Source organism: Carya illinoinensis, chromosome 5 (genome assembly GCF_018687715.1).
Source record: "Carya illinoinensis cultivar Pawnee chromosome 5, C.illinoinensisPawnee_v1, whole genome shotgun sequence".
NCBI lineage: Eukaryota > Viridiplantae > Streptophyta > Magnoliopsida > Fagales > Juglandaceae > Carya > Carya illinoinensis.
Window position 1 is genome coordinate 9628106 of NC_056756.1, and position 22410 is coordinate 9650515.

General features: G+C 39.8%; 1 protein-coding gene across 1 annotated transcript; it reads right to left on the reverse strand.

Annotated features, from left to right (window-relative positions):
- Nucleotides 1-2127: 2127 nt before the first annotated feature.
- On the reverse strand, nucleotides 2128-7274 carry LOC122310859 (DDB1- and CUL4-associated factor 8-like). Its single transcript, XM_043125061.1, has 6 exons — nucleotides 7112-7274; nucleotides 6909-7022; nucleotides 5841-6092; nucleotides 4880-5023; nucleotides 3722-4477; nucleotides 2128-2551 (listed from the first exon to the last, which is right to left on the reverse strand). The coding sequence occupies exons 2-6, from the start codon at nucleotides 7017-7019 to the stop codon at nucleotides 2330-2332; spliced, it is 1485 nt and encodes a 494-aa protein (XP_042980995.1). The 5' UTR covers nucleotides 7020-7022; nucleotides 7112-7274; the 3' UTR covers nucleotides 2128-2329.
- Between the last annotated feature and the right edge of the window lie 15136 nt (nucleotides 7275-22410).

The window sequence follows — 22410 nt, forward strand, 5'->3', positions numbered from 1 at the left end:
ATCAAAATCACCTATTAATTTACGTATTAATATTGATTTCTTTATATTAAAAATTTAAATTAATATTATTTTTAATAAAATTTATTTTTTATCAATCATATTAAATTGATATACATATTAATATATAATTGTGTTTGCAACTAGATTTTTCATAAACTTTACACCATACACCTCCATCTAATCAATATATAATTTATTATTTATTTATTTTTATTTATGAGCGGTGCTACTCTACTACTCAGAGTGCACCACTCAGTTTGACCGCACTTCACTTTTTGGTTTTTTTATTTATATTTTTCTTTTCACATTTTTTTCATATACTTAAATATTTTTAAAAAATAAAAAATATACCAATATATTTAAAATCACTTTCTTAATCACTATGTTCAAAAATAAAATAAAATAAAATTGTGACTAGCAGTCACTTTGAGAGGGCAGAGGAGAGGGCATAGTAGTGTTTTCTTTTATTTAAATACATATATTTAAACATTAAGATAAGTTTTCTTTTATTTAAATACATATATTTAAACATTAAGATAAAAGAACAAAAATGCTAGCTAACATATTAATTAAGGGAAAAATCTAGTAGTAAACATAATTGTGTACTAATATGTGCACCAATCTATTATGATTGGTCAAAAAGTAGATTTTATTGAAAACAATGTTAATTTAAATTTTAAATATGAAGAAATCAGTATTGGTGCGCAGATTAGTACACGACTTTGCTTGTATATAGCAAAACTCTTAATTAAGTAAAGATGTCTAGTGTAAACCTGCTTTGTAGAATTTTTCTTTCCGTTAGCTCAATTGTACATGTCTCTTATACTGATTATTTTATGTGATTTTAATTCTTATAACTCAGTTTTATATAATTTATATGGATATACAAACCACCTATCATTTGTTTTTACGAAGTCTCAATTTGGATCTTAAAATATTTATATTCTTTTAATTCACAACATTTATTAAAATATGGTCATTATAATTTATTAAGGAGTAATACTATATACAGTCGTGAAGTATGCAAGTATCGTGCAGTTACTTTAAAAAAATGCGGTCCACTATTACAAAAATTAATTTATTTTTATGTAAATTTCGTATTTATTCACTTTATTTAAAGTGATTGCACAACGTTTGCACGCTTACAACTGCAATTATCATCTTTTTTTTTTTTTTATAACTTTGCACTCCAAATAATATGCAATAGTTTTTTAAACAATTACTTAAGGGTGGCAATATGTAACACGACTCACTAGCTTAACACAAATACGACACGATAATAGCAGGTTTGGGTTTAGTCTTAATGGGTTTTAGTCAAAATTGATTGACCCATTAAAACAATATTGTTTAATAGACTAATAACGGATCAACCCGTTTTAACATGTTATAATCCGTTATGACCCGTTAAAAAAGTTAAAATTATAATTATACTCTTTTATCTAAAAGTAACGTTTTTAGAATTTTAATTTTGATATTTTTATTATTTTGATTGTAATTTTAGACTTATAGTTAGTTTATAAATTTTATAGATATTGCGATTTTAACATTTATATAAAATTATACTAAATTTAATCAAGTCAAACAAGTTAATTTGGGTCTATTTAATCCATTTACATAAACGGGTTGAAATGGATTGACACGATACGACTCATTATGTTAATGAGTCATATTAGGGTTTGATATTTTGACACAATAAATTTAACAAGTCGGATTCGAATTTACCCATATGATATAATATACATATCTTGACACGATACGACCACAATCTGTTAACACGATTTGACACCCCTACAGTAAATCACCTCAATCATATAACAGTATAGCTCAATTCAGTAAGTTAAATTAATAAGTGCCATTTTAAAAAGAAAGGGATAATCGTATAATCAAGGGAAGTGCAGATGTTTCGTTTTTTGGTTTACCCAACTTTCTTTTTTAATGTGCTGGCAGTACATTATCGTTGTAATCTACAGTCCAACAAAAGAAATTCAAAAGTTGATGGACAATGCTGGCTTATTTTAGTGAAATAACAGTGAGAAGATGTGTCCAGCGGAAGCCAGAAGGTGACCCGGAGCATGGAAGAAACAAACATACGAGTAAATAAAGGGAATCATCTGAGCAAGACAAAAGTAGGTAACTCAATATCTGACATAAATAAGCAACTTATACCGCATTCACAAAGAGTATGAAAAAAAGAAAAAGCATTAAGGAATGATGGAGAAGTTGATATAGGAAATAACTAGTGGATATGAAAATCCAAAACAGTTTTACTTAAACCCTATGTTATGTACATTACAACCATTTTTCATGGCCAAAAGATTTCTCCAGCATCTCAATAAAACAAGTCATCCTGGCTGATGGTATCTCCTTCATTATCTGAAGAAGCATCGCTATTGGCATTGAATGTCAGAATTAGGTCCAAAAGTTCCCGACGCGCATCCGAAGTTTCTCCACTGCGATCGGGGCTTGTCCTCTGCCTTTGCAGAGAAAATAGTTGCAACATCAAATCATCAGGAGAAGCTATACGATACATCCAGCCCCTGGCCTTGGGTTTCTGCTTGACACGAAAGTGTAAATCAAAACCATCATCAACATTCATCACAACCACAAATAAAACTATCATTATTATTGCTATCAATAGCAGCATCAATGCAATTGGCATCAATCATTATCATCAAACCAGTCACTGCAATCCTCGATAACATTGCCATTGTCATTTTTATTATCATCATCACCAGAAATGTCATCGTCAAAGAACCGATCACGCCGTTATCATTATCAACATAATCATCAACACTAACATGTGGTTTCACTCTTTCTAAGAGGAAACAAAAAGTGGAAGACTACACCACGCACCCCCCCCCCCCCCCCCAAAAAAAAAAAAAAAAACACATTCCTTCAAAAAAAAGAATACTTGCAGCAAAGAAAACGAATAGTAAGTGAAGAACGCATCATGAAGCCATCATGTTTTTTACTTACTGATTCTTTCTAATGCCATTCATTAGGGCAAATTGAAGTACTATACATTTTGAGATGCTCTTAGTTGATGGCTCTATATCTACGGATCAAGAGGTGATTTGTAATCACATTGTGCTGTTTTATGAGAGATTGTTTACTGAGCAACTTGCTCAATTGGGAGTTCCTTCTATATTTGGAGGTGTGGTTTTGGGGAAAAATATGATTTTGGATAGCATGTGTAACAGGAGTGGAGAGTCTGTTGGTCATCTTTTACTTCACTGTCAAATTGAGAGTGCATTGTGGAGCAACTTCTTTAGTCAGGTTGGAATGGCTTGAGTAATGCCTCGAAGGGTACTGGAGCTTTTCTATGCTTGGAGAAGGCTAAGTGGCAGCTTGCCAATTGCAACAGTGTAGAAGATGGTCCCTATATTCCTTATTTGGTGCATAAAGAAATGTTAGAATTTTCAAAGATTGCAAACAAATGATGGAGGAGATCAAGAGTTTCTTTATTCACAATCTTTGCTGATGAACCGTATCTATAAACTTTTATGGTCTTAGTACATGATTTTCTAGAGTACTTTTCTTCTACTAGCTAGCTGTTTCTCGTATGGTACCCTACTTGGGTTGCACCACTGGGTTTATTAATAAAAATATTCTTTTAAAAAATTGAGGTTTAAAGTTTATGTCCAAACCAATCAAGACAAATACAATGGGAAAATATCAAGCTTTTGGGTTTAAATTATAAACTCAAAACCGCAAAGCATACCTCTTCAATGTTTGTAGGTAAAGTAGCTCTCTCAAGGGCCTTCGGGGTCCATATTTTGATGTCACTTTCAATTCCACTGCTTGCAAGTACCATGGTATGAGGATGACACTCAATACAGTTTACAACAGTCTTATCCGCTTCCATGACACGAATGAGCTCCCCACCTTTTTTCTTCCATATGAATATCCGGCCACAGTCTGATCCACTCACAACATACTCACAATTAGGCCCAAAGAAGTTCACACCTTTCACTGTCTCACAGTTTCTGTGCCCCTTGTAAACTTGGGGAGTACTATTTTCATCGGTATCCATGGTTGATGGACATGCTGAGAATTGATGATCACCTCCTGTTTTGTCACCAGCATCAATGCCCAGAGACACTGGAGAAGCTGGAAGTGGATTAGATCCCAATCCCATATCCCGTGTAAAGAGATAGATGAATTCATCATTGTATGACACAAGCAGCTCGCTCTGTTCTGAAAAGGCCAAGCCTGTTATTCCAACATGCTCATCACCAATTAAGTGTTGAGGGCAAAAGTAGTTTGAGGGTTGACCAAAATCGGTTGATCCATCCCACTTGTATTTGCGGATGTCATAAAGTCGAGTATATTCATCAGAGCCTGCAACTGCAAAGAGATTTGGATTCCTTGGATCAATAGAAATGGCATTTAGAGGGATAACTGACATGTAATTCCTCCTGTCGTCAATGGGTTGGCATGTGAAAAGTTTTGTGGCAGCCTGAGTTCTCAGATCAAACTGTAACAATAATGACAGGGTCACACGGCCATATAACCAAGCAATCATAAATACTAGAGCCAAAATTAAAATGTGAGAAAATGGGAAAGGTGGACCAGCAGAATAATACAAGGAGAATGCCAAGGGACTTGCATTTATAACTGCCACCACCATAGCAGACTGGGAATCAACCAGTCATTTAATATTGAAAAGTTAAGATTATTGGCAAAATCAAAGAAAGGATTGATAGAACAGAGAATTCATTTCCTATTATAAAGCCTCCAAATGAAGCCCATCAAATGGTGAGACCTCACCCAATTTTTTGCCATACACAGGTGTTTAGGCTTGTCCCAGCGTACATCAATTCTCCAGAAAAGTGAGGCTACCATAGCAGGGATTAAAGTGGAAAGGAGAAAAACTCACATGCTGCACCAACCCATCTTCACCACAGGTATAAAATATATGAGGGCTCCCAGGTTCAATAGCCAGCTTATGAGCTCGTGCTTGATGCTTAGCAAGCAATTTAATTTCCACTCCTCCAGATTCCGAAATCTCGGTAAGTCTCACCTAAAATTGACCAGATGTAGCCCAAGAATTAGAAAAGCTCTGTACTCAACAAAATAGAGAAAATTCTTAATCTTGATAGCAAAAGAGAACAAGGTGAAAACTCTTTTGATAGGAAGAATAATAGACAAGCAGCTGTCATCAATTTTTTTTTTTTTTTTATAAGTAGATTTTATTCAAACAAATGAAATAGGCATAGCCATCATCAAATTGTCATAACAAGATCTCTAATCCCCAATCCTGGAGAATTGATATTCATCATATGAAGATTTCCTCTAGAATATTAAGAAAAAAACACCAGCAAAAGTTATGGAATGGTCAAGACACCTGACAAAAATAATTTGTAGACTACATTCAATTGCTGGTTCGGTTTATGCATGGCGAGAAATGCATTGGAAGTGTCTAAACTCTTCAATATTCAGACACTAAAAGAAAAACACCATCTAATTTCAAGGTAACAAGTCTAATTCATTTGCAAAGTAGCAATTCAAAACTTTCTCCCAATTGAGCACAGCTAGCAAATTTTTTCGTAGTAGCAGGATCACTTTATATATGTTTATATATTGACTGGTAAATTTTTTCATTAGTCAATATTGACAGGTTGCTAGCAAACACATGACGGGTCTTGAACCTACAAGTTCACACTCCATCCCACTCGCAGGGAGAACCAGAAGAGAACAAGTCCAAGTCAGGGCTCATTAGTTGTGGCCTCTAATATCCTTAACTACATTCTACAAAGCTTGTACACACGCAATTATATACTTATGTCTCTTATAAAGCTCCACTTCATACTGTAAGTGCTTTGGAACAGATGAGATACCTGCCCGTCTGCAGCACAGGTAACAATTCTTCGGTCATTTGTGTAAGGCATGATCTTTGCTTGAAAAACGTTGTTATTATGACCTGAATGAAATGAAAGCTTGGCACGCCCAGTCTCCCAATCCCAGAGTATAACCCGCCTGTCATCAGATCCTGAAACCAGAATATCACCATCTGCATTGAAACTTACAGTGTTCACACAGCCCCTGTGCTTTTCCAGCTTCCTGTAGATATCAAATCGCCAAACAAGATCCTGGGACATATAAATTCATTTAATTAGACCTTGTACAATATAAAGTCTGCAGAAAAATACGAGAAGACGAGTTCACTAAGACTGACAGACCAGACTAATATAGGATGAGTAACTATTAAGTACTCCCAGAGTACGGACACTTGGTACTCTCAGCCTATCATAAGATGTCATGTCAATTAAAATTGGTGTTTACTTAAGCAATTTTAATTGTATGCCATTTAGTGAGATGATAGGAGTACCGCGTCTTCTGTACCACGTCTTATAGGAGTGAGATGTTGGTTTAAACACAGACAAATGAACAAAGCAGTCAAGTATGCATGCCAGAGCTTATTTCAAAACTTCACCCTCTCTTTCTAGTTTTCTCTGAAAGAGGAAGAGAGAAGAAGGGGGGGGGGGGGGGTGGTTAAGCAGTGAAAAATTTTTGGATTTTAAGAAAAAATTAAGGGAGGTAAAAGCAAAATGTCTTGGACGACATTCCAAAGCCAACGAATTTGAGCATTTTTCCTCTTATAAACGACGAAATAAATTCAGTCTTGATTAAAAGTAACGATCAAAACGCCAAACCGCAGCCAAGTACCACAAATTAAGTACCGATAAGGAGCTAAGCAATACAAATAATCTAAATAAAGGAATGCGCAGAATCCTGATTGAGAAAGGGAAAATCAACCGGGGTTAAAACAAGCATTAACGGACATATAATCGGAAAAACCAAACAGGGATAAGACAAATCTAATTCCCACAACCATAAAGCAATCTTCCAAACCGAACAGAAAATAGTGCAATAAAAACCGGGGATAAGGTTATCCGAAATAGGACCTCGGAGGCGCCGAGGCGGTGGGCGAAGTTCCTGGTGGAGAGCTGGCCGACCTCTCGCTTCCAAACATTGACCACTGCCGTGTCGACGCTGGTTCTCGTTCTCTTATTCATCCTCTGTAGCAATGAATAATCCGATTATGAAAAATACAAAAGGCAATATATATATATATATAAGGTCAGTGGGGGCGAGTTGGCTGAGAAACTTTAGACTCGGAGAATCGGAGCGAGAGACGGCGAGGCGTGGGCAATTCGTTGTTGCTTATGAAGTCATCGGGACGGATCGGTGGATCATTGATTGAACTCTGTGTGTGTGTCTCTCTCTCTCTCTCTCTCTCTCTCTGTGTCTATAAGTTTCTCGAGACGCAGCACGCAAGCGTCGTCCTGAATAAATATGCTCGGGGAAAGGTCTCCCTCCGTATGCAATTAGATTCCGACGCGTGCATTGTGATTTTTCATTAAAAATTTCATTAAAGAAATTTATAAGATACTACTCAAATAAATTATAGACTCACCTATAGTTAATTCTTTCAGTCTGTGACGAAGTGTATTTGGTATTATAAATAATTTGTATAAATTTTAAATAGATAAACTCATAAACCTCATATAAATCATTATAAAAAGGTGAATTTTACTTTAAAAAATTATAAAAAAATAATTATTTATTAGTGTAAATTTTTTTTAAAAGACTTGTAAACAACTTGTCTATTTAAAACTTGTACATATCATTATTCGTTCAATATTTTCCAACACGTCTCTGTCACTACCACGTATGTATAACTCACTTTTATTGCTTGGATATAAAAATAATTTTATCTTATCTTATTATTATAATTTTTTTAAATTCTTACATAAAATATAATAAATAATTTAATTTTTATCAATTTTAAAATAATAATAATATTAAAAAATATATTTTATTTAACTTTTATCTAAAATCACTACACCTTATCTCACTATTTCACCTACACCTAATTCTGTCAATCTTATCCGACATGAAGAAAAACGGTGTAAGACTGCATGTAGAATATTTTGCTAATATAAAAATGTCGTGAAATTAATAAGATAGACTTTAAAAATGAAGAACGAGACAATAAGCCGTAGTATCACAAATTAGTCATGGATTCCCACCTCGTTGATTACGTGACTCTTTGATATTATTTTATGGGTACCATGATTATGTGGAATGTAAGTATAGGTTGTGAAATGCTATTGATTATATTTTTTTAATTATTATCTTGTTATCATCTTTTGACAAAGTTATAAATTATTAAAAGATAAAAGAAAATCGATAAATAATTTTTCATTGAAAGCAATGATCTGTCATATTTTCTTATGATATTGTAATATTTTATTATGATATTGTTAAGCCTTAAAGGAACAAGCTACTTACCTTGGTAAAAAATTATGTTTTTCTTTCCTTTTTTCCTCTAATATGTTAGTTGATAATGTTAATAATTTTGTAAGAGTAGTGTCACTCATCATCTTCTCATTATTTCATAAGGTGATATTAAATAATTAAAAATTATTTATTATATTTTACTTATGAATATATCGTATAATGCCAAATCATATGATCATGAAAAAAAAAAGTAGAAAATGAATAGATTTTTTGATTTTGTAATGCTTACCAAAACTTATTTTAGCTGAAGACTGCTACCCTCACTCTAGCTATTGTAGCACTGACTATTGAGGCACTATTGTCTGTTGACTCTGCCCTCAGAAGAACCCCATAATTTTCAATGAAATTTCTAGAAGTGTGTATGTCAGTGCAGGGTCCTGTTCCTACTTGAAGATGCTCATCTGTCATCTGATTGCATGGAGGAAATCCCCAGAAAAAGCATGGGAGAAAGTACCTGCATGCCTACTCAAAATTGGAAAAGTTAATGTTATCTTTGAAAATTTGTTATCAGAACAATAATGACAACATTTGGTGGACTGCTAAAAAAAAAACTATAATGTTGCTTCTCGTGATTATGATTGAAATTTGAAAAGATTATATTTTATGACGATTCCAAATCTTACGTACGGATATGAAAAAATTAAGACGTTCGGATGATGATATTACGAGTTATCACCCTATCGTCAAGTATCAAGTGTGTGTACATGTAACAAATATGCAAAAAAAAATACGCAGTAGATAAACAAAGTCATATAATGAAGTATCAGAATTTTTCTTTATTTAATACAAAGCCGTTCAAAACATACATAATAAAATATTACAAGTTATAAATATTGTTTCAAACCGACTATAAAGCATAAACTCCAACTCAAAACTCCGGTGGAGCCGCATCCTCGGACTCAGCCTCCTCCTCTTTCTCGATCTCTGCATCAAAATCTATGGTACCAAAAATGGTGCTGCAGGTAAGTAAGATTCAAACGCCACTAGATAAAAACATAATAATCTCAAACAATATGCATGAAAGAATGCCAATGCACATAACCCATAAAACTATATTTTTCCACGCACACAAAAAATCTCATTTGGCTCAAAAAACATATTACTTTTCAACTCACGTCAAAAGTCTCATTTGACCTAAATCCAACTCATATTAATAACCAATTAATCCGAATGCACCATGACCTCTCCTAGGGGTCATCCTCACACCCTGGCTCATGTGCCGCACCGCAGGTAACGATCACGCGTGTAACACCTAAACGAGCGATGCCCAGTTCCGCGCCCCGCTCGTACGTAGTCAAGCATCCTCTAGCCCTCGCCAGCAAAGGGCCATGGAGTCAGTACGAGAGCGTTACCATCCCGCCAACTCCCGTTATCGCCCAGCGACAACTCAGGGAACGTCACTCAGTATATTATGCTCCCGAGTGACCAGAGGAGCTCCACCGAGATAATGAGTTTTGCTATATACAAGCACAATCGTATACTAATCTGTGTATCAATACTGATTCATTCATACTTAAAATTTAAATTAACACTGTTTTTAATAAAATCTACTTTTTGACCAATCACATCACATTGGTGCATAAATTAGTGCACAATTATGCTTGCAACTATATTTTTCCCGAGATAATACCCCATCTCGGCTTGGGGTAGTGATACACACGCACCTGAAAATCTATTTACACAAATAAAACCGAATTTTCTCAATTTAAATAAAATGCACGTGGATGCACCATGTAATGCACGCCTCAAGGCACAAATAACCAACCAATCACAAAAACAACCAAACCAAGTAACTCCGTCCTCAATCCATCCGACCCCCGAACTCCTCGGACTCAGTCTGGAATCAACCAACCAGTCAAATAAATAAATGTAAGAGCTAAATATATTTAAATCTAAAATAGAGTTTGGAAAATATTTACAGCGCTATAAGGTATTTTTCGAAAGCTTACGACGTTGTAAACGACGGAGAAAAAGCAACGTAACAGTGTATTTTACACTGTGGCCGTGGGTAGTAAATTATCCACTTTCGAACGGAGACAAACCAAGACACAAAATTGATAGGGAATGGTCTAAGAATATTTATGAAGCTAATGGAAGTGAGTTTTGGCTGTGGGTGGCGGTGGAAATGACGATAGAAGTGTAAAAAGGGACCGATCGGAGTTGAGCTCGTGAGAGCTGCTCCGGCAACAGATCGGGGCCAGAAATGAGTGGGTTAGGATGACAAGAGGTAGGGGATGAAGTGGTAAAAAGATGGTGGCCAGAGGTGGAGCGATAGCGCCGAAAACGGCAAAAAGTCGTGCGGCTTAGATGGGCTGTAGGGGGTGATTGGCGGCACGGATGGGGCTGAAAATTGGTGGGATGGTGCGCCGGCTGGATGGGAGTCGGACGGTGTGGCTGTGTCGGCCGGAGGCGGTGGTTCTAGGCTGAGGACTGATCAACGACGGGAGAGAGGAGGGTGAGTTGTGTGTGCGCGGGGAAAAAGAAAAAAGAAGAAGAAAAGAAAGAAAGAAGGAAAAGAAGAAAAGGAAAAAGAAAAAAAAAGAAAAAGGGAAAAAGAAAAAAAAAAGTGAAAAGAAAAGATGGAGAAAGAAAATGAGGTCCGATCCTCACTTCCAGAATCCAAAAACTGACCCGACGAAAATGATTTTAAAAACCATAAAACAACTAAAATAAATTAAACACCACATCAAATAAAATAAAACCAATTTAAAATACAATAATTTAAAATAAAAGAGCTAATATATTAATTAAATTAAAAACACTTCTTTAGTGAAAATACACGTAAATACGGGATATCACATCCTCCCCCCCTTAAAAACAAATTTCGTTCTCGAAATTTGCAAGATCAAACACCAACTTGAAGTAAGCCACATGATTCTACCGAGATCAAGTTTAAGAAACGTACCGTCATTTACTCAAACAAGTAGGGGTACTGCTCCCTAATGTCTGCTACTCACTCCCAAGAGAAATCTTGAGCTAATGGATCTCCCCATGCCACCTTTACCAGATGTATCGTCTTGGATCTCAACTGTTGCTCTTTTCAGTCCATGATCTGTGAGGGAACGACCTCATAAGTAAGGTCCGGTTGCAACTGAATACGCTCTAAATCGACAAAGCGCGGCTCTTGTTGTCCAAAACTCTTCTTCAATGATGATACATGGAAGATATCGTGAATATCCCCAAAATATTCTGCCAAAACAATTCTATAAGCGACGGACCCTACATTCTCCAAAATCTGAAAAGGGCCGACATACCTCGGATCCAGTTTCCTTCTTTTACCGAAACGCTTAACTCCTTTCATGGGAGAGACTTTGAGATAAACCCAATCACCTTCTTCAAAAGATAACTCTCTCCTCCTTGTATCAGCGTAACTTTTCTGACAACTCTGAGCTGCCGCCATTTTCTCCCTAATAATCTGAACTTGGCTTTGCATCTTTTGAATTATTTCGGGCCAAACTATTTTATTCTCCCCGACTTCATCCCAACACAAAAGCGATCTGCACTTCCTCCCATAAAGAGCTTCATAAGGAGCCATTTTGATGGACGCATGGAAGCTATTATTGTACACAAATTCTATGAGCGACAAGTGATTTTTTCAACTCCCTTGAAATTTCATAACACATGCTCGCAATATATCTTCAAGGGTCTGAATAGTGCGCTCTGATTGGCCGTCCGTCTGAGGGTGATATGCAGTACTGAACTTTAACTTAGTACCCAATGCTGCCTGCAAACTTTTTCAAAACTGAGATGTGAATCTTGGGTCCCGATCCGACATAATACTCTTCGGTATACCGTGCAACCGCACTATCTCTTTCACGTACAAGCGAGTCAACTTACCCAAGGAATCAGTGTTATTAACAAGTAAGAAATGAGCACTCTTCGTTAACCGGTCAACAATCACCCAAATCAAGTTCTTTCCACTAGGGGTCCTCGGCAAGCCTACTACAAAATCCATCGTGATGTCGTCCCACTTTCACTCAGGAATAGGGAGGGGTTGGAGCATACCAGTGGGTCTTTGATGTTCGGCCTTGACTTGACGGCATGTGTGGCATCTCTCGATATACAAGGCAATATCCTTTTTCATCCATTCTCACCAATAATTTTTCTTCAAGTTCCGGTACATCTTCGTACTGCCAGGATGAACTGAATAAGGGGTCGCATGAGCTTCTGCCATGATCCGCTCCTTGAATTCTGAATCTTTGGGGACCACTCTACGATCTCGGAACCGAAGAATTCCATCTTTATCCATACTATAATGCAACGGCCCTCGAGATTTTCTGACTCTTTTTCTGATATCCAACAGCTTCGAATCCTTCCTTTGAAGAGTCTTCAATTCCTCAAAATCAGCTACTCGAATATTAAGAATTGAAGATAATATTTCCTCTTGCTGTGAACTTTCAATAAGGAGTCTTCTCATCCCGCAAAGTAAAGAATCCAATTCTGATGATTCGATTTCATTTTCCAAGTGCGACTTTCGACTCAAAGCATCCGCAACTATATTTGCCTTCCCCAGATGATACTTGATCTCGCACTGGTAGTCACTAATTAACTCTAGCCATCGCCTTTGCCTCATGTTCAGATTTTTCTGGGAAAACAAGTGCTTCAAGCTCTTATGATCGGTATATACTTCACAAACTTCCCCATACAGATAATGCCGCCAGATCTTGAGAGCAAATACAATCGCAGCCAATTTTAAATCGTGCGTCGGATAATTCTTCTCATGATCCTTTAACTAACGGGATGCATAAGCAACAACCCGTCCCTCCTGCATAAGGACACAACCCAATCCAAATTTAGACGCATCGCTGAAGACTATGAATGGCTTATGCGGTTCTGAAAGTGCCAACACTAGTGCAGTTGTCAACCTGTTCTTGTGATACCCCATTTTTACGTGTATTTTCACTGAATGGTTGTTTTTAATTTAATTAATATATTGGTTTATTTATTTTAAATTATTGTGTTTTAAATTGATTTTAATTTATTTGATGTTGTGTTTTATTTATTTAATCGATTTACGGTTTTTAAAATCGTTTTCGGTGGATCAGTTTTGGTTTTCGGAGTGAGGACTGGACCTCATTTCTTTTCCCCATCTTTTCTTTTCTCTTTTTAATTTTCTCATTTTCTCTTTTCTTTCTTTTTCTTTCTTTTTTTTTCCTCCCTTTCTTTTCCGTGCGTCGACCCCCCCGTGCGTTTTCTTTCTCTCTCTCCTCTCCTTCACGCCGAAGCTTCCAGCCACCCAGTACCGCCGCTCGCCGGTGCCGTGAGCCACACCACCACCATCAATCTCTTCCCCTCCCTCTGGTGAACCACCCTACAAATTTTCACCGCCAACGGAGCCGCCGTTTAGCCGGAATACCTCCTCCAAGCCGAACGGCTTTTGCTCCAATTTGCCGCCGTCACTCCACCTCCGGCCACCACCTCCTCACCACTTTATCACCAACTCCTTGCCGTCCTAAACTACCCATTTCCGACCTCAACCTATCGCTGGAATAGTCCCCACGAGCTAACTCTCCGATTTGGGTATTTTGGCCTCCTACCGCCGTTTTCGCCGCCATCCACGGCCAAGCTCCACTTCCCTTAGCTTCATAAATATCCCTAAGCCATTCCCTATCAATCTCAAGCTTTGGTTTGTCCCCGTTCGAAAGTGGGTAATTTATTACCCACGGCCACAGTGTAAATTACACTATTACGTTGCTTTTCTTCCGTCGTTTGCAACTCCGCGAGCTTTCAAAAAATACCATATAGTGCTGTAAATATCTTCCAAACTCTACTTTTAGATTTAAATGTATTTTTCTCTTTCAATAAATATTTATCTGTTGGTTGTTTGATTCCGGACTGAGTCCGAGGAGTTCGGGGTCGGATGGATTGACGACGGAGTGCTTGGTTTTGGTTGCTTGTGATTGGTTGGTTATTTGTGCCATGAGGCGTGCGTTACATATTGCATATATGTGCATTTTATTTTAAGTGAGAAAATCATATTTTGTTGGCGTAAATGGATTTCGGGTGTGTGAGTCTCATGAGCCCAAGCCGGGATGGGTTATTATGTCGGTGGAGCTCCTCTGGTCACTCGGGAGTAGATAATACTGAGTGACATCCCCTGGGTTGTCGCAGGGCAACGAGTCTGGATATCGCTCGTTTAGGTGTCACACGCGTAGTCGTTACCTGTGGTGTGGCATAGAGCTAGGGTGTGCAGATGATCCCTAGGGAAGATCATGGTGCATGCATAATTGGATCGTTTTTATGGTTTTCGGATGCGGGCTATTTTCTGGAAAAATGGCGAGGTTTGGTTTTGAGGCTTTTGATCAATTTTCTAGGAAAATTGTGGTTTGGGTCATTATCTGGGATAATGGCGAGACTTGGTTTTAAGTGATATGTTTTTGGACCAAATGGGTTTTTGGCGTGCGTGGAAAAATATGGTTTTACGGGACATGTGCATTGATTTTTCTTTCATGCATATTGTTTGAGTTTTATATGTTTTTATCTAGTGGTGTTTGGATTTTACTTACCTGCGGCACCATTTTTGGTATCGTAAATTTTGGTGCAGAGTTCGAGGAAGAGGAGGAGGTTGAGCCCGAGGATGCGGCTCCACCGGAGTGCTGAGTTAAAGTCTATGCTTTGTATTCGGCTTTAAAAATATATTTGTGTTTTGTAATATTTTATTATGTATGTTTTGAACAGCTTTGTATTAAATTAAGAAAAATTCTGGTACTTAATTATATAACTTTGCTATCCACTGCGTGTTTCTCGTGCACATTTATTGCTTATACACACACTTAACACTCGTCGATAGGGTGGTGACCCGTGATGTCATCATCCGGACGTCTCGATTTCCACGTGTCCGTACGTGAGGATTTGGGGGCATCACAGTTCTTTAATTCTTGGAAGCTTCTCTCATACTTGTCTAACCAAATAAATTCTGCATTCTTTCTAGTTAAAACTGTGAGAGGTCCGGATAGGTGAGAAAATCTCTCCACAAATCTTCGATAATATCCGGCAAGTCCCAAGAAACTCCGAATCTCACGCACGGTCGTCGGACGCTGCCATGACAAAATGGCTTCCACCTTACTAGGATCAACAGCCACCCCGTCTTGGGAAATCACATGCCCAAGAAATCTGACTTTCTCCAACCAGAATTCACATTTACTGAGCTTGGCATACAACTGGTGTTTTCTTAATTTCCCAAGAACCAAACGAAGATGATAAACATGCTCTTCAAAGTCTCAGGAATAAATTAAAATATCATCAATGAAGACTACCACAAAGGAATCCAAATAAGGTCGAAATACCCGATTCATTAAATCCATAAAAGCGGTAGGGGCATTGGCTAACCCAAAAGGCATTACCTTAAATTCATAATGCTCATATCTCGATCTGAAAGCAGTTTTGGGTACATCCTTATCTCTTATCCTCAACTGGTAGTATCCTGATCTCAAATCAATTTTCGAGAACACAGCTGCTCCTTGAAGCTGATCAAACAAATCATCGATCCATGGGAAAGGATATTTATTCTTGATGGTTGATTGAGCTGAATTTTTGCATCCTTAATGATTTTAGAACCAATATATCTTAATTCTTTCATTACTTTATCATTGGTTTTATATGGAAAAATGAATAAATCAAAGTTGTAATTTTAATTGATTAAAAGCATGAATTTCTGCTTTAATTTTATCAACTGTTAATTACTATGAATTATGGTACATATCGCTCGAGCGGCGGCTTTTTGCAGCTCGAGCGAATTCAGGCAGATTCAAACGCTCGACTTCTGCTTGACAGTGGGCTCGAGCGGGTGTGCGGGAAAGGAGATCGCTCGAGCGAAGTCATGCAGAGTGGAACACTCGATGTTCGCTTGACCCTCCGCTCGAGCGAAGTCAGGCAGAGTGGAACGCTCGATGTTCTCTCGACCCTTCCCTCGAGCGAATTTAGGCAGAGTCGAACGCTCGATGTTCGCTCGACACTCCGCTCGAGCGAATATCGCATTTTACAGATTAGTGTTTATTCCACCGTCAGAGTATATAAATGATTTTTTACATCTTATGGCCGACCTTTGGTCTGAAAAACTCTGTTTTGATTAGAGAAACACTTAGAATTTATTTTTCCTTTGATTTTTGTTCAGATTCGGAGAGGAGGATTCATACAATCGATCATTAACGCAGCTACACAATTTCCACTGGATCATTCACTCACACTGCAGCAGATTGAAGAACTCCTTGAGGGGTCCAATTGCCACTGCAGCTCAGCCTCCTCCACCGTTTCGAATCTTCATCTCCATTCAATTGGCTTGATCTTTTCAATTCCCTACTTGCTATTTCATTTCAGTTTTGAGTTTCTGAATTATTTTGAAAAATTTTGATTTAGATGTTTGAGTAATTTATTTGTTATTCATTTAATTCATGTTATTTATTTTTATCGTTTCGTTAAACTTTCATTTTAATAGTGATTACAATTACGGTGGTTTAATTTGAGAATTTGTGATTTGAATATAATGATAAATCCTAGAACATTGATTTTGGGGCTTTTCAATTTTCAGTGCATCTTTTGTCAATTACTTCCTAATTTAGTTTAATTCTTAATTTAGCTTTATTAATTTCTGAGTTTAATCTATTAGTCTTTTACATTCTAATCCGACAATCAAAATCTAAAAACATGAATCTAGTCCATGACTAGTACCATTTTCTATCCATTGCACATACCATCATTTTATTTTCTCTTTGTGAAGTTTTTCACCCTTTTCAACGAGTTTGATTTTTAAGTAACTTTCCCTGAGGAGACGATTTAGGAATTTATTCCTAATTATTACACGACATCCTCCTGCACTTAGGATAGCTTTAGTGCTACTCATTTTTTAGTGAGTCAAGTTTTTGCAATCGCTCGAGCCCACTGTCGAGCGGAAGTTGAGCGTTTGAATCTGCCTGAATTCGCTCGAGCAGCAAAAAGCCGCCGCTCGAGCGATATGTACCATAATCCATAGTAATCAACAGTTGATAAAATTAAAACAGAAATTCATGCTTTTAATCAATTAAAATTACAACTTTGATTTATTCACTTTTCCATATAAAACCAATGATAAAGTAATGAAAGAATTAAGATATATTGGTTCTAAAATCATTAAGGATGCAAAAATTCAGCTCAATCAATGGTCACCTTATTTAATTCCCGATAATCAATGCACATTCTGATGATACCATCTTTCTTTTTAACAAATAGCACTGGCGCACCCCACGGCGAAGTACTTGGTTGAATAAACCCCTTATCCACCAACTCTTGCAACTGAACTTTCAACTCTTTTAATTCAGCTGGTGCAATCCGGTAAGGAGCTTTATGTACAGGGGCCGCTCCAGGTTCCAAGTCAATAACAAACTCCATTTTACGAACAGGGGGTAGCCCAGGCAAGTCATCCACAAACACGTCCGGAAATTCTTCCACAACGGGGATATCTACCAATGATTTCTTCTCAGACAGCGAAGACACCATTTGGACTAAGAAGGCATCTGCTCCACATGCAATCTCTCTTCTAGCTTGAATTGCCGATATAACTACTAGCTTTTCTTTTAGCTTACTTCCTGCAAATTCCAGATAATCACCATCTGGGAGCTGAAAGCTAATTACCCGACTTCTGCAATTAATACTCACAGAATATCGTTATAGCCAATCCATCCCAAGGATGATATCAAAACCCAACAGCTTGAACACAACCAAATCTGCATCCAGAAACCTTCCACCAAAATTTAAAGGGCAACTCAAAGCAACTTTAGAACACCACACAACTTCATCATTTGGTAGAGCCACTACCAATGACTTTGGCAAAGGTTCCGTAACCAAATTACACATCCGAGCGAAAGTGGAAAATACAAACGACTGAAATGCACCCGAATCAAATAAAGTGCAAGCATAAAATTCATATAAACGGACTCTCCCTGAACCAATCACATCAACCAATGAAATCCAAATACAAAGAAGAAACCAAAGCACACCAAAAATCAAATCCAACATTAAATCAAATCCATACCTGTAATTACTCCAGCATCATGGGTCGCTGGTGCCTCATCATCAACATCTCCGGGTGTAACAGCATAAACCCGGGCTTGCACTGTTTGCCTTTGATTTGTTCTCCCACCACGGCTTCCTTGAATTCTAACAGGGCACTCACGAGCGAAATTTCCCTCTTGGCCACATCGGTAACAATGGGTTCCACCACTTAGCCGACACTCACCCTCATGAGCTCTATTATATCGTCCACAAACTGGCACCCGTCCTCCCATACGTACACCTGAGGCTACTTGTGGTCGAGTCCCGGTCCGCTGAACAAATTTCTGAGGCGAACTCGAACTACTTCCTTTACCAGAAAAACTCCGTCTCTTTTGTCCTGGAGGGGAGCCCATACTCAAATTATTCTCTCGCTCTGCAAGAGTGGCCAAGTCCACTAAATCCTGAAAAGTGAAAATTCGGTGGCAAACCACCATTCTGCGTATATCAGGACGCAGAACCTCCTGGAAACGCTAGGCCTACATCTCCTCCGTGGCGATGGGGTGGGGAGCAAATCACCCAAGCTCTATAAATCTTCAGGCGCACTGTTCCACGGTCATACTCCCTTGGACCAAGTTTGAGAACTATCTTGATTTTTGCAGCCTCACAGAAGCGGGAAAGAATCGATTATTAAACTATTTCTTAAAGCGCTGCCAGGACACAGCGGCGAAAGACCCCAATTCTAACTCTAACATTACTCTTTTCGTATCCCACTACTCAGAAGCAGTGCCTTGCAACAGTGATAGTGTCCTCGGTCGAGATCCTAGATACCAAGCTGCCGCGCCCCTTCTTGCTCCTCAATGACCGATGTGGGCTGCCACTTGCTTGACCGTGATGGTTATGGGTGGTGTTGGCTGAGTTCGTATGGCTGATCAGTGCCTGATGGTGGGCGAGATTCTAGTGACTGGGCGTGCATGCATGCATGTTCAGGAGTTGAATCGTCAAAAACGGTTATGAGTGGGATCAGGTGGTTAAGTGGCTGGCTGACCAAGTCAGGCACACGTGGCTCCTGCTGGTGGGCTCACCCAGTTAGGCACCAGGTGTCTCCTGATGGTGGCTGACCAAGTCAAGCACAGGTGTCAACCGCTTGGGGGGCTGACCAAGTCTCACACAGGTGTCTTCTGATGATGAAGCACACGTGGCTAAGGGTGGTTTAAGTGGGTTGGCTGAGTGGGTGATGGCTGAGCGGTTTAAGGGATGGTTGGTTACTCCCCTACTTTGTAGGGAGCGGTTGTGGCTAGACAGGTGGCAAGGGCTGGGCGTGTGGCTTGGCTGGTGGGTGGTAACTGTCAGCTTGTCCCTGACCTTGCTCCAGATTCGACCAGGGTGGCCTGGTGCAGACCAGATGCCCTTCAATGGCAACTCGTGGCTGCCTTAAGCGATGCCCCACTCGAACGGTTCAAAATAATCAGCAAGCAAATGCGAATGCAATGCAATAGACACAATCCAAAATGCTGAAATACCTCAACAATGCATTAATCAAAGGAAAACAATGAAATGAATGGGTTACCCTGATTCACGAATTGCACAGGGTGAGCCTTCTCCTTTGGGATTCACGGATTGCACCCAATGGAGCCTAAGTGACAAAACACCAATGTGTCTATAGGGGCTTACAAGCCAAATTCGTCCAAATGTTCAAAGATAAAAACTAAGTGATAGCCTATTGCCTCACTTATACTAGAAAACAATTAAAACGATTACAAAGGAAAAATGGTTCCGGGCCCACGCCTCCTGGTTAAGGCCTCATGCTGTCAGTGGCCCATGGGTGGCCAGGATGACTCACAGCATAGGCTTCATGCTTGCACGCGTGGGTCTTCAGATTGGCCTGCCGGGCTAGCCTTGGCTGGTCCATGGTCCTTGCATGTGTGGCCCAGGTTGTGTGGGCTGGGCACCATTGATGAGTCGCTGGGTTGGACCGTGGTTGGCTTAAGCATGACAGGCTGCTGCATGGCCCAGGCCAATGGGGCCTGGGCGTTGGTCTACAAGGCCCAGGCTGTGGTGCCTGGGCGTTGGTCAGCAAGACCCTGGCCAAAGCCAGGGTGTTGATCAGCATGGCCCTGGTCAAGACCAAGGCGTTGAGCAGCAAGGCCCTGGCCAAGGCCAGGGCGTTGATCAGCATGGCCCTGGTCAAGACCAGGGCGTTGAGCGGCATGCCAGCATGCGTGAGCCTGCTGGGCAGCCGCACCGTCAATTCCAAGGTGGGCGTGCAAGCGTGTGCTGCGCGGGTGCCTAGGCCATGCATGGGCCTTGTGCCTACGCATGGCCCATGCATGCGCGCGGTGTGTGCGCATAGCCCATGCGTGCCCGCGCACTAGGCGTGCGTGCATTCTAGCCGTGCGCTGAGTGTGGTGTGACAACCTCGCTTGCGTGCGCGCGCCGACTGTTCGCTGCCTGATGGAGGGTGACCGTGGTCTAGCATTCACCAAGGGCTCAGTCTGTGGGAAATCAAGTGACGCCAACAGTGCTGCTGGCGTGCTGTCCTAGCATGGGCTGGTGCTGGTCAAGGCATGGCCCGTGGCCTCCTGTCTTGGGGTTTTGACATTCCCCCTCCCTTTTAGCATATCCTTGCCCTCAAGGATCAATTGGGGATACTTCTTCTCCAGCCCATCATAGTCCTCCCAAGTTTCCTCGTCCCTTGATAATCCTTCCCACAGGATCAATGCTTGCGACACCCTTGGTCTCCCTCGGCCCCTTCGATGTAGCCTATATCCGAGCACTTCCTTTGGCTTCATAAGGATCATTCCCTCTTGATCCACTGTGGGTAACTCCTCCCCAATGAGACTCGGATCTCCAACCTTCTTCTTGAGTAAGGAAACATGGAATACTGGGTGCAATTGTGAAGTTGGTGGAAGCTGAAGCTTGTATGCAACACTGCCCAGTTTCTCCAACACTCTATAAGGCCCATAGAACTTCTAGTTCAGCTTTGCACTAGCAGTTTTCCTCATGGTCTTCTGCCCGAATTGCCTAAACTTCAAGTAGACATAGTTGCCTACTTTGAAGGACACAGCACGTCGTCCCTGATCATGGTACTTCTTCATTCGAGTTTAGGCCTTCTTGAGCTCTCTTTTAACTTTGGCCAGTACCTCGTCCCTATCAATCAGCTCCTGCTCTACTTCATTATTACTGGTTGAGCCCTTTTCATAGCTGACCAAGAGTGGTGGTGGTCTGCCATATACGACTTCAAAAGGACTTTTCTCAATAGAAGAGTGATAAGAGGTGTTATACCAAAATTCTGCCCATGGAAGGTAATCTGCCCATCTCCTTTGCTCTTCATGACAGAAGCACCTCAAATATTGTTCCAAAGTCCTATTGACCACCTCAGATTGGCCATCCGTTTGTGGGTGATAGGAGGAACTCGTCTTAAGCTTGCTACCTTGCAATTCAAATAGTTGCCTCCAAAATTAACTCATAAAGACCCTGTCCCGATCCGATACTATGGTCCTTGGAAACCCATGCAGCTTAGTAATGTTGTTGACAAAGGCTTTAGCCACTGACTTGGTTGTATAAGGGTGATATAGAGGGATAAAGTGGGCATACTTGCTTAGTCGGTCTACTACCACCAGAATCACTTCATGCCCTACACTAATGGGTAGTCCCTCTATGAAATCCATAGCCAAGTCCTCCCAAATTCTGTTTGGAATTGGCAATGGTTGGAGAAGTCCCGCTTCTGGCCTAGTGTCATACTTGGCCTTTTGACAGATGTCATAGCTGGCCACAAGTCTCTTGACATCACCCTTGATTCCTTCCCAATGGAAGAAATGCTTCAATCGGATGTATGTTCTCAACCATCCAGAATGACCACCTTCCTTGCTGTTATGGAAATGATCTAGGATCTCATTCCTGAGATTGGGAACGTTCGGCACATAAACATAGTTCTTGTAGAAGATCAGACCGTCTCTCACTTTGTAGTTTACAACCCCTTGCCCTTGGGCATCCAAGAGCTCAATGATCTCAAGTGCCCTTGCATCCAATCTGGTAGCCTCTCTGATCTTGTCCCATACTCGCCATTCTACCCCGCTTAGTGCCAAGTTTGATGACTCCTCATCATCTCCCACTACCTCAAGTAGTTGGCTGCCTTCC

Excerpts from the sequence above, each read along its gene's own strand:
- LOC122310859 (XM_043125061.1), bottom strand. The coding sequence starts at position 7,019 with ATGAATAAGAGAACGAGAACCAGCGTCGACACGGCAGTGGTCAATGTT. Across the intron at positions 5,024-5,840 it reads CCTGTGCTGCAGACGGGCAG|GTGAGACTTACCGAGATTTC; the intron begins GTATCTCATCTG and ends GGTCAATTTTAG. Across the intron at positions 4,478-4,879 it reads AAGATGGGTTGGTGCAGCAT|TTTGATCTGAGAACTCAGGC; the intron begins GTGAGTTTTTCT and ends TTATTGTTACAG.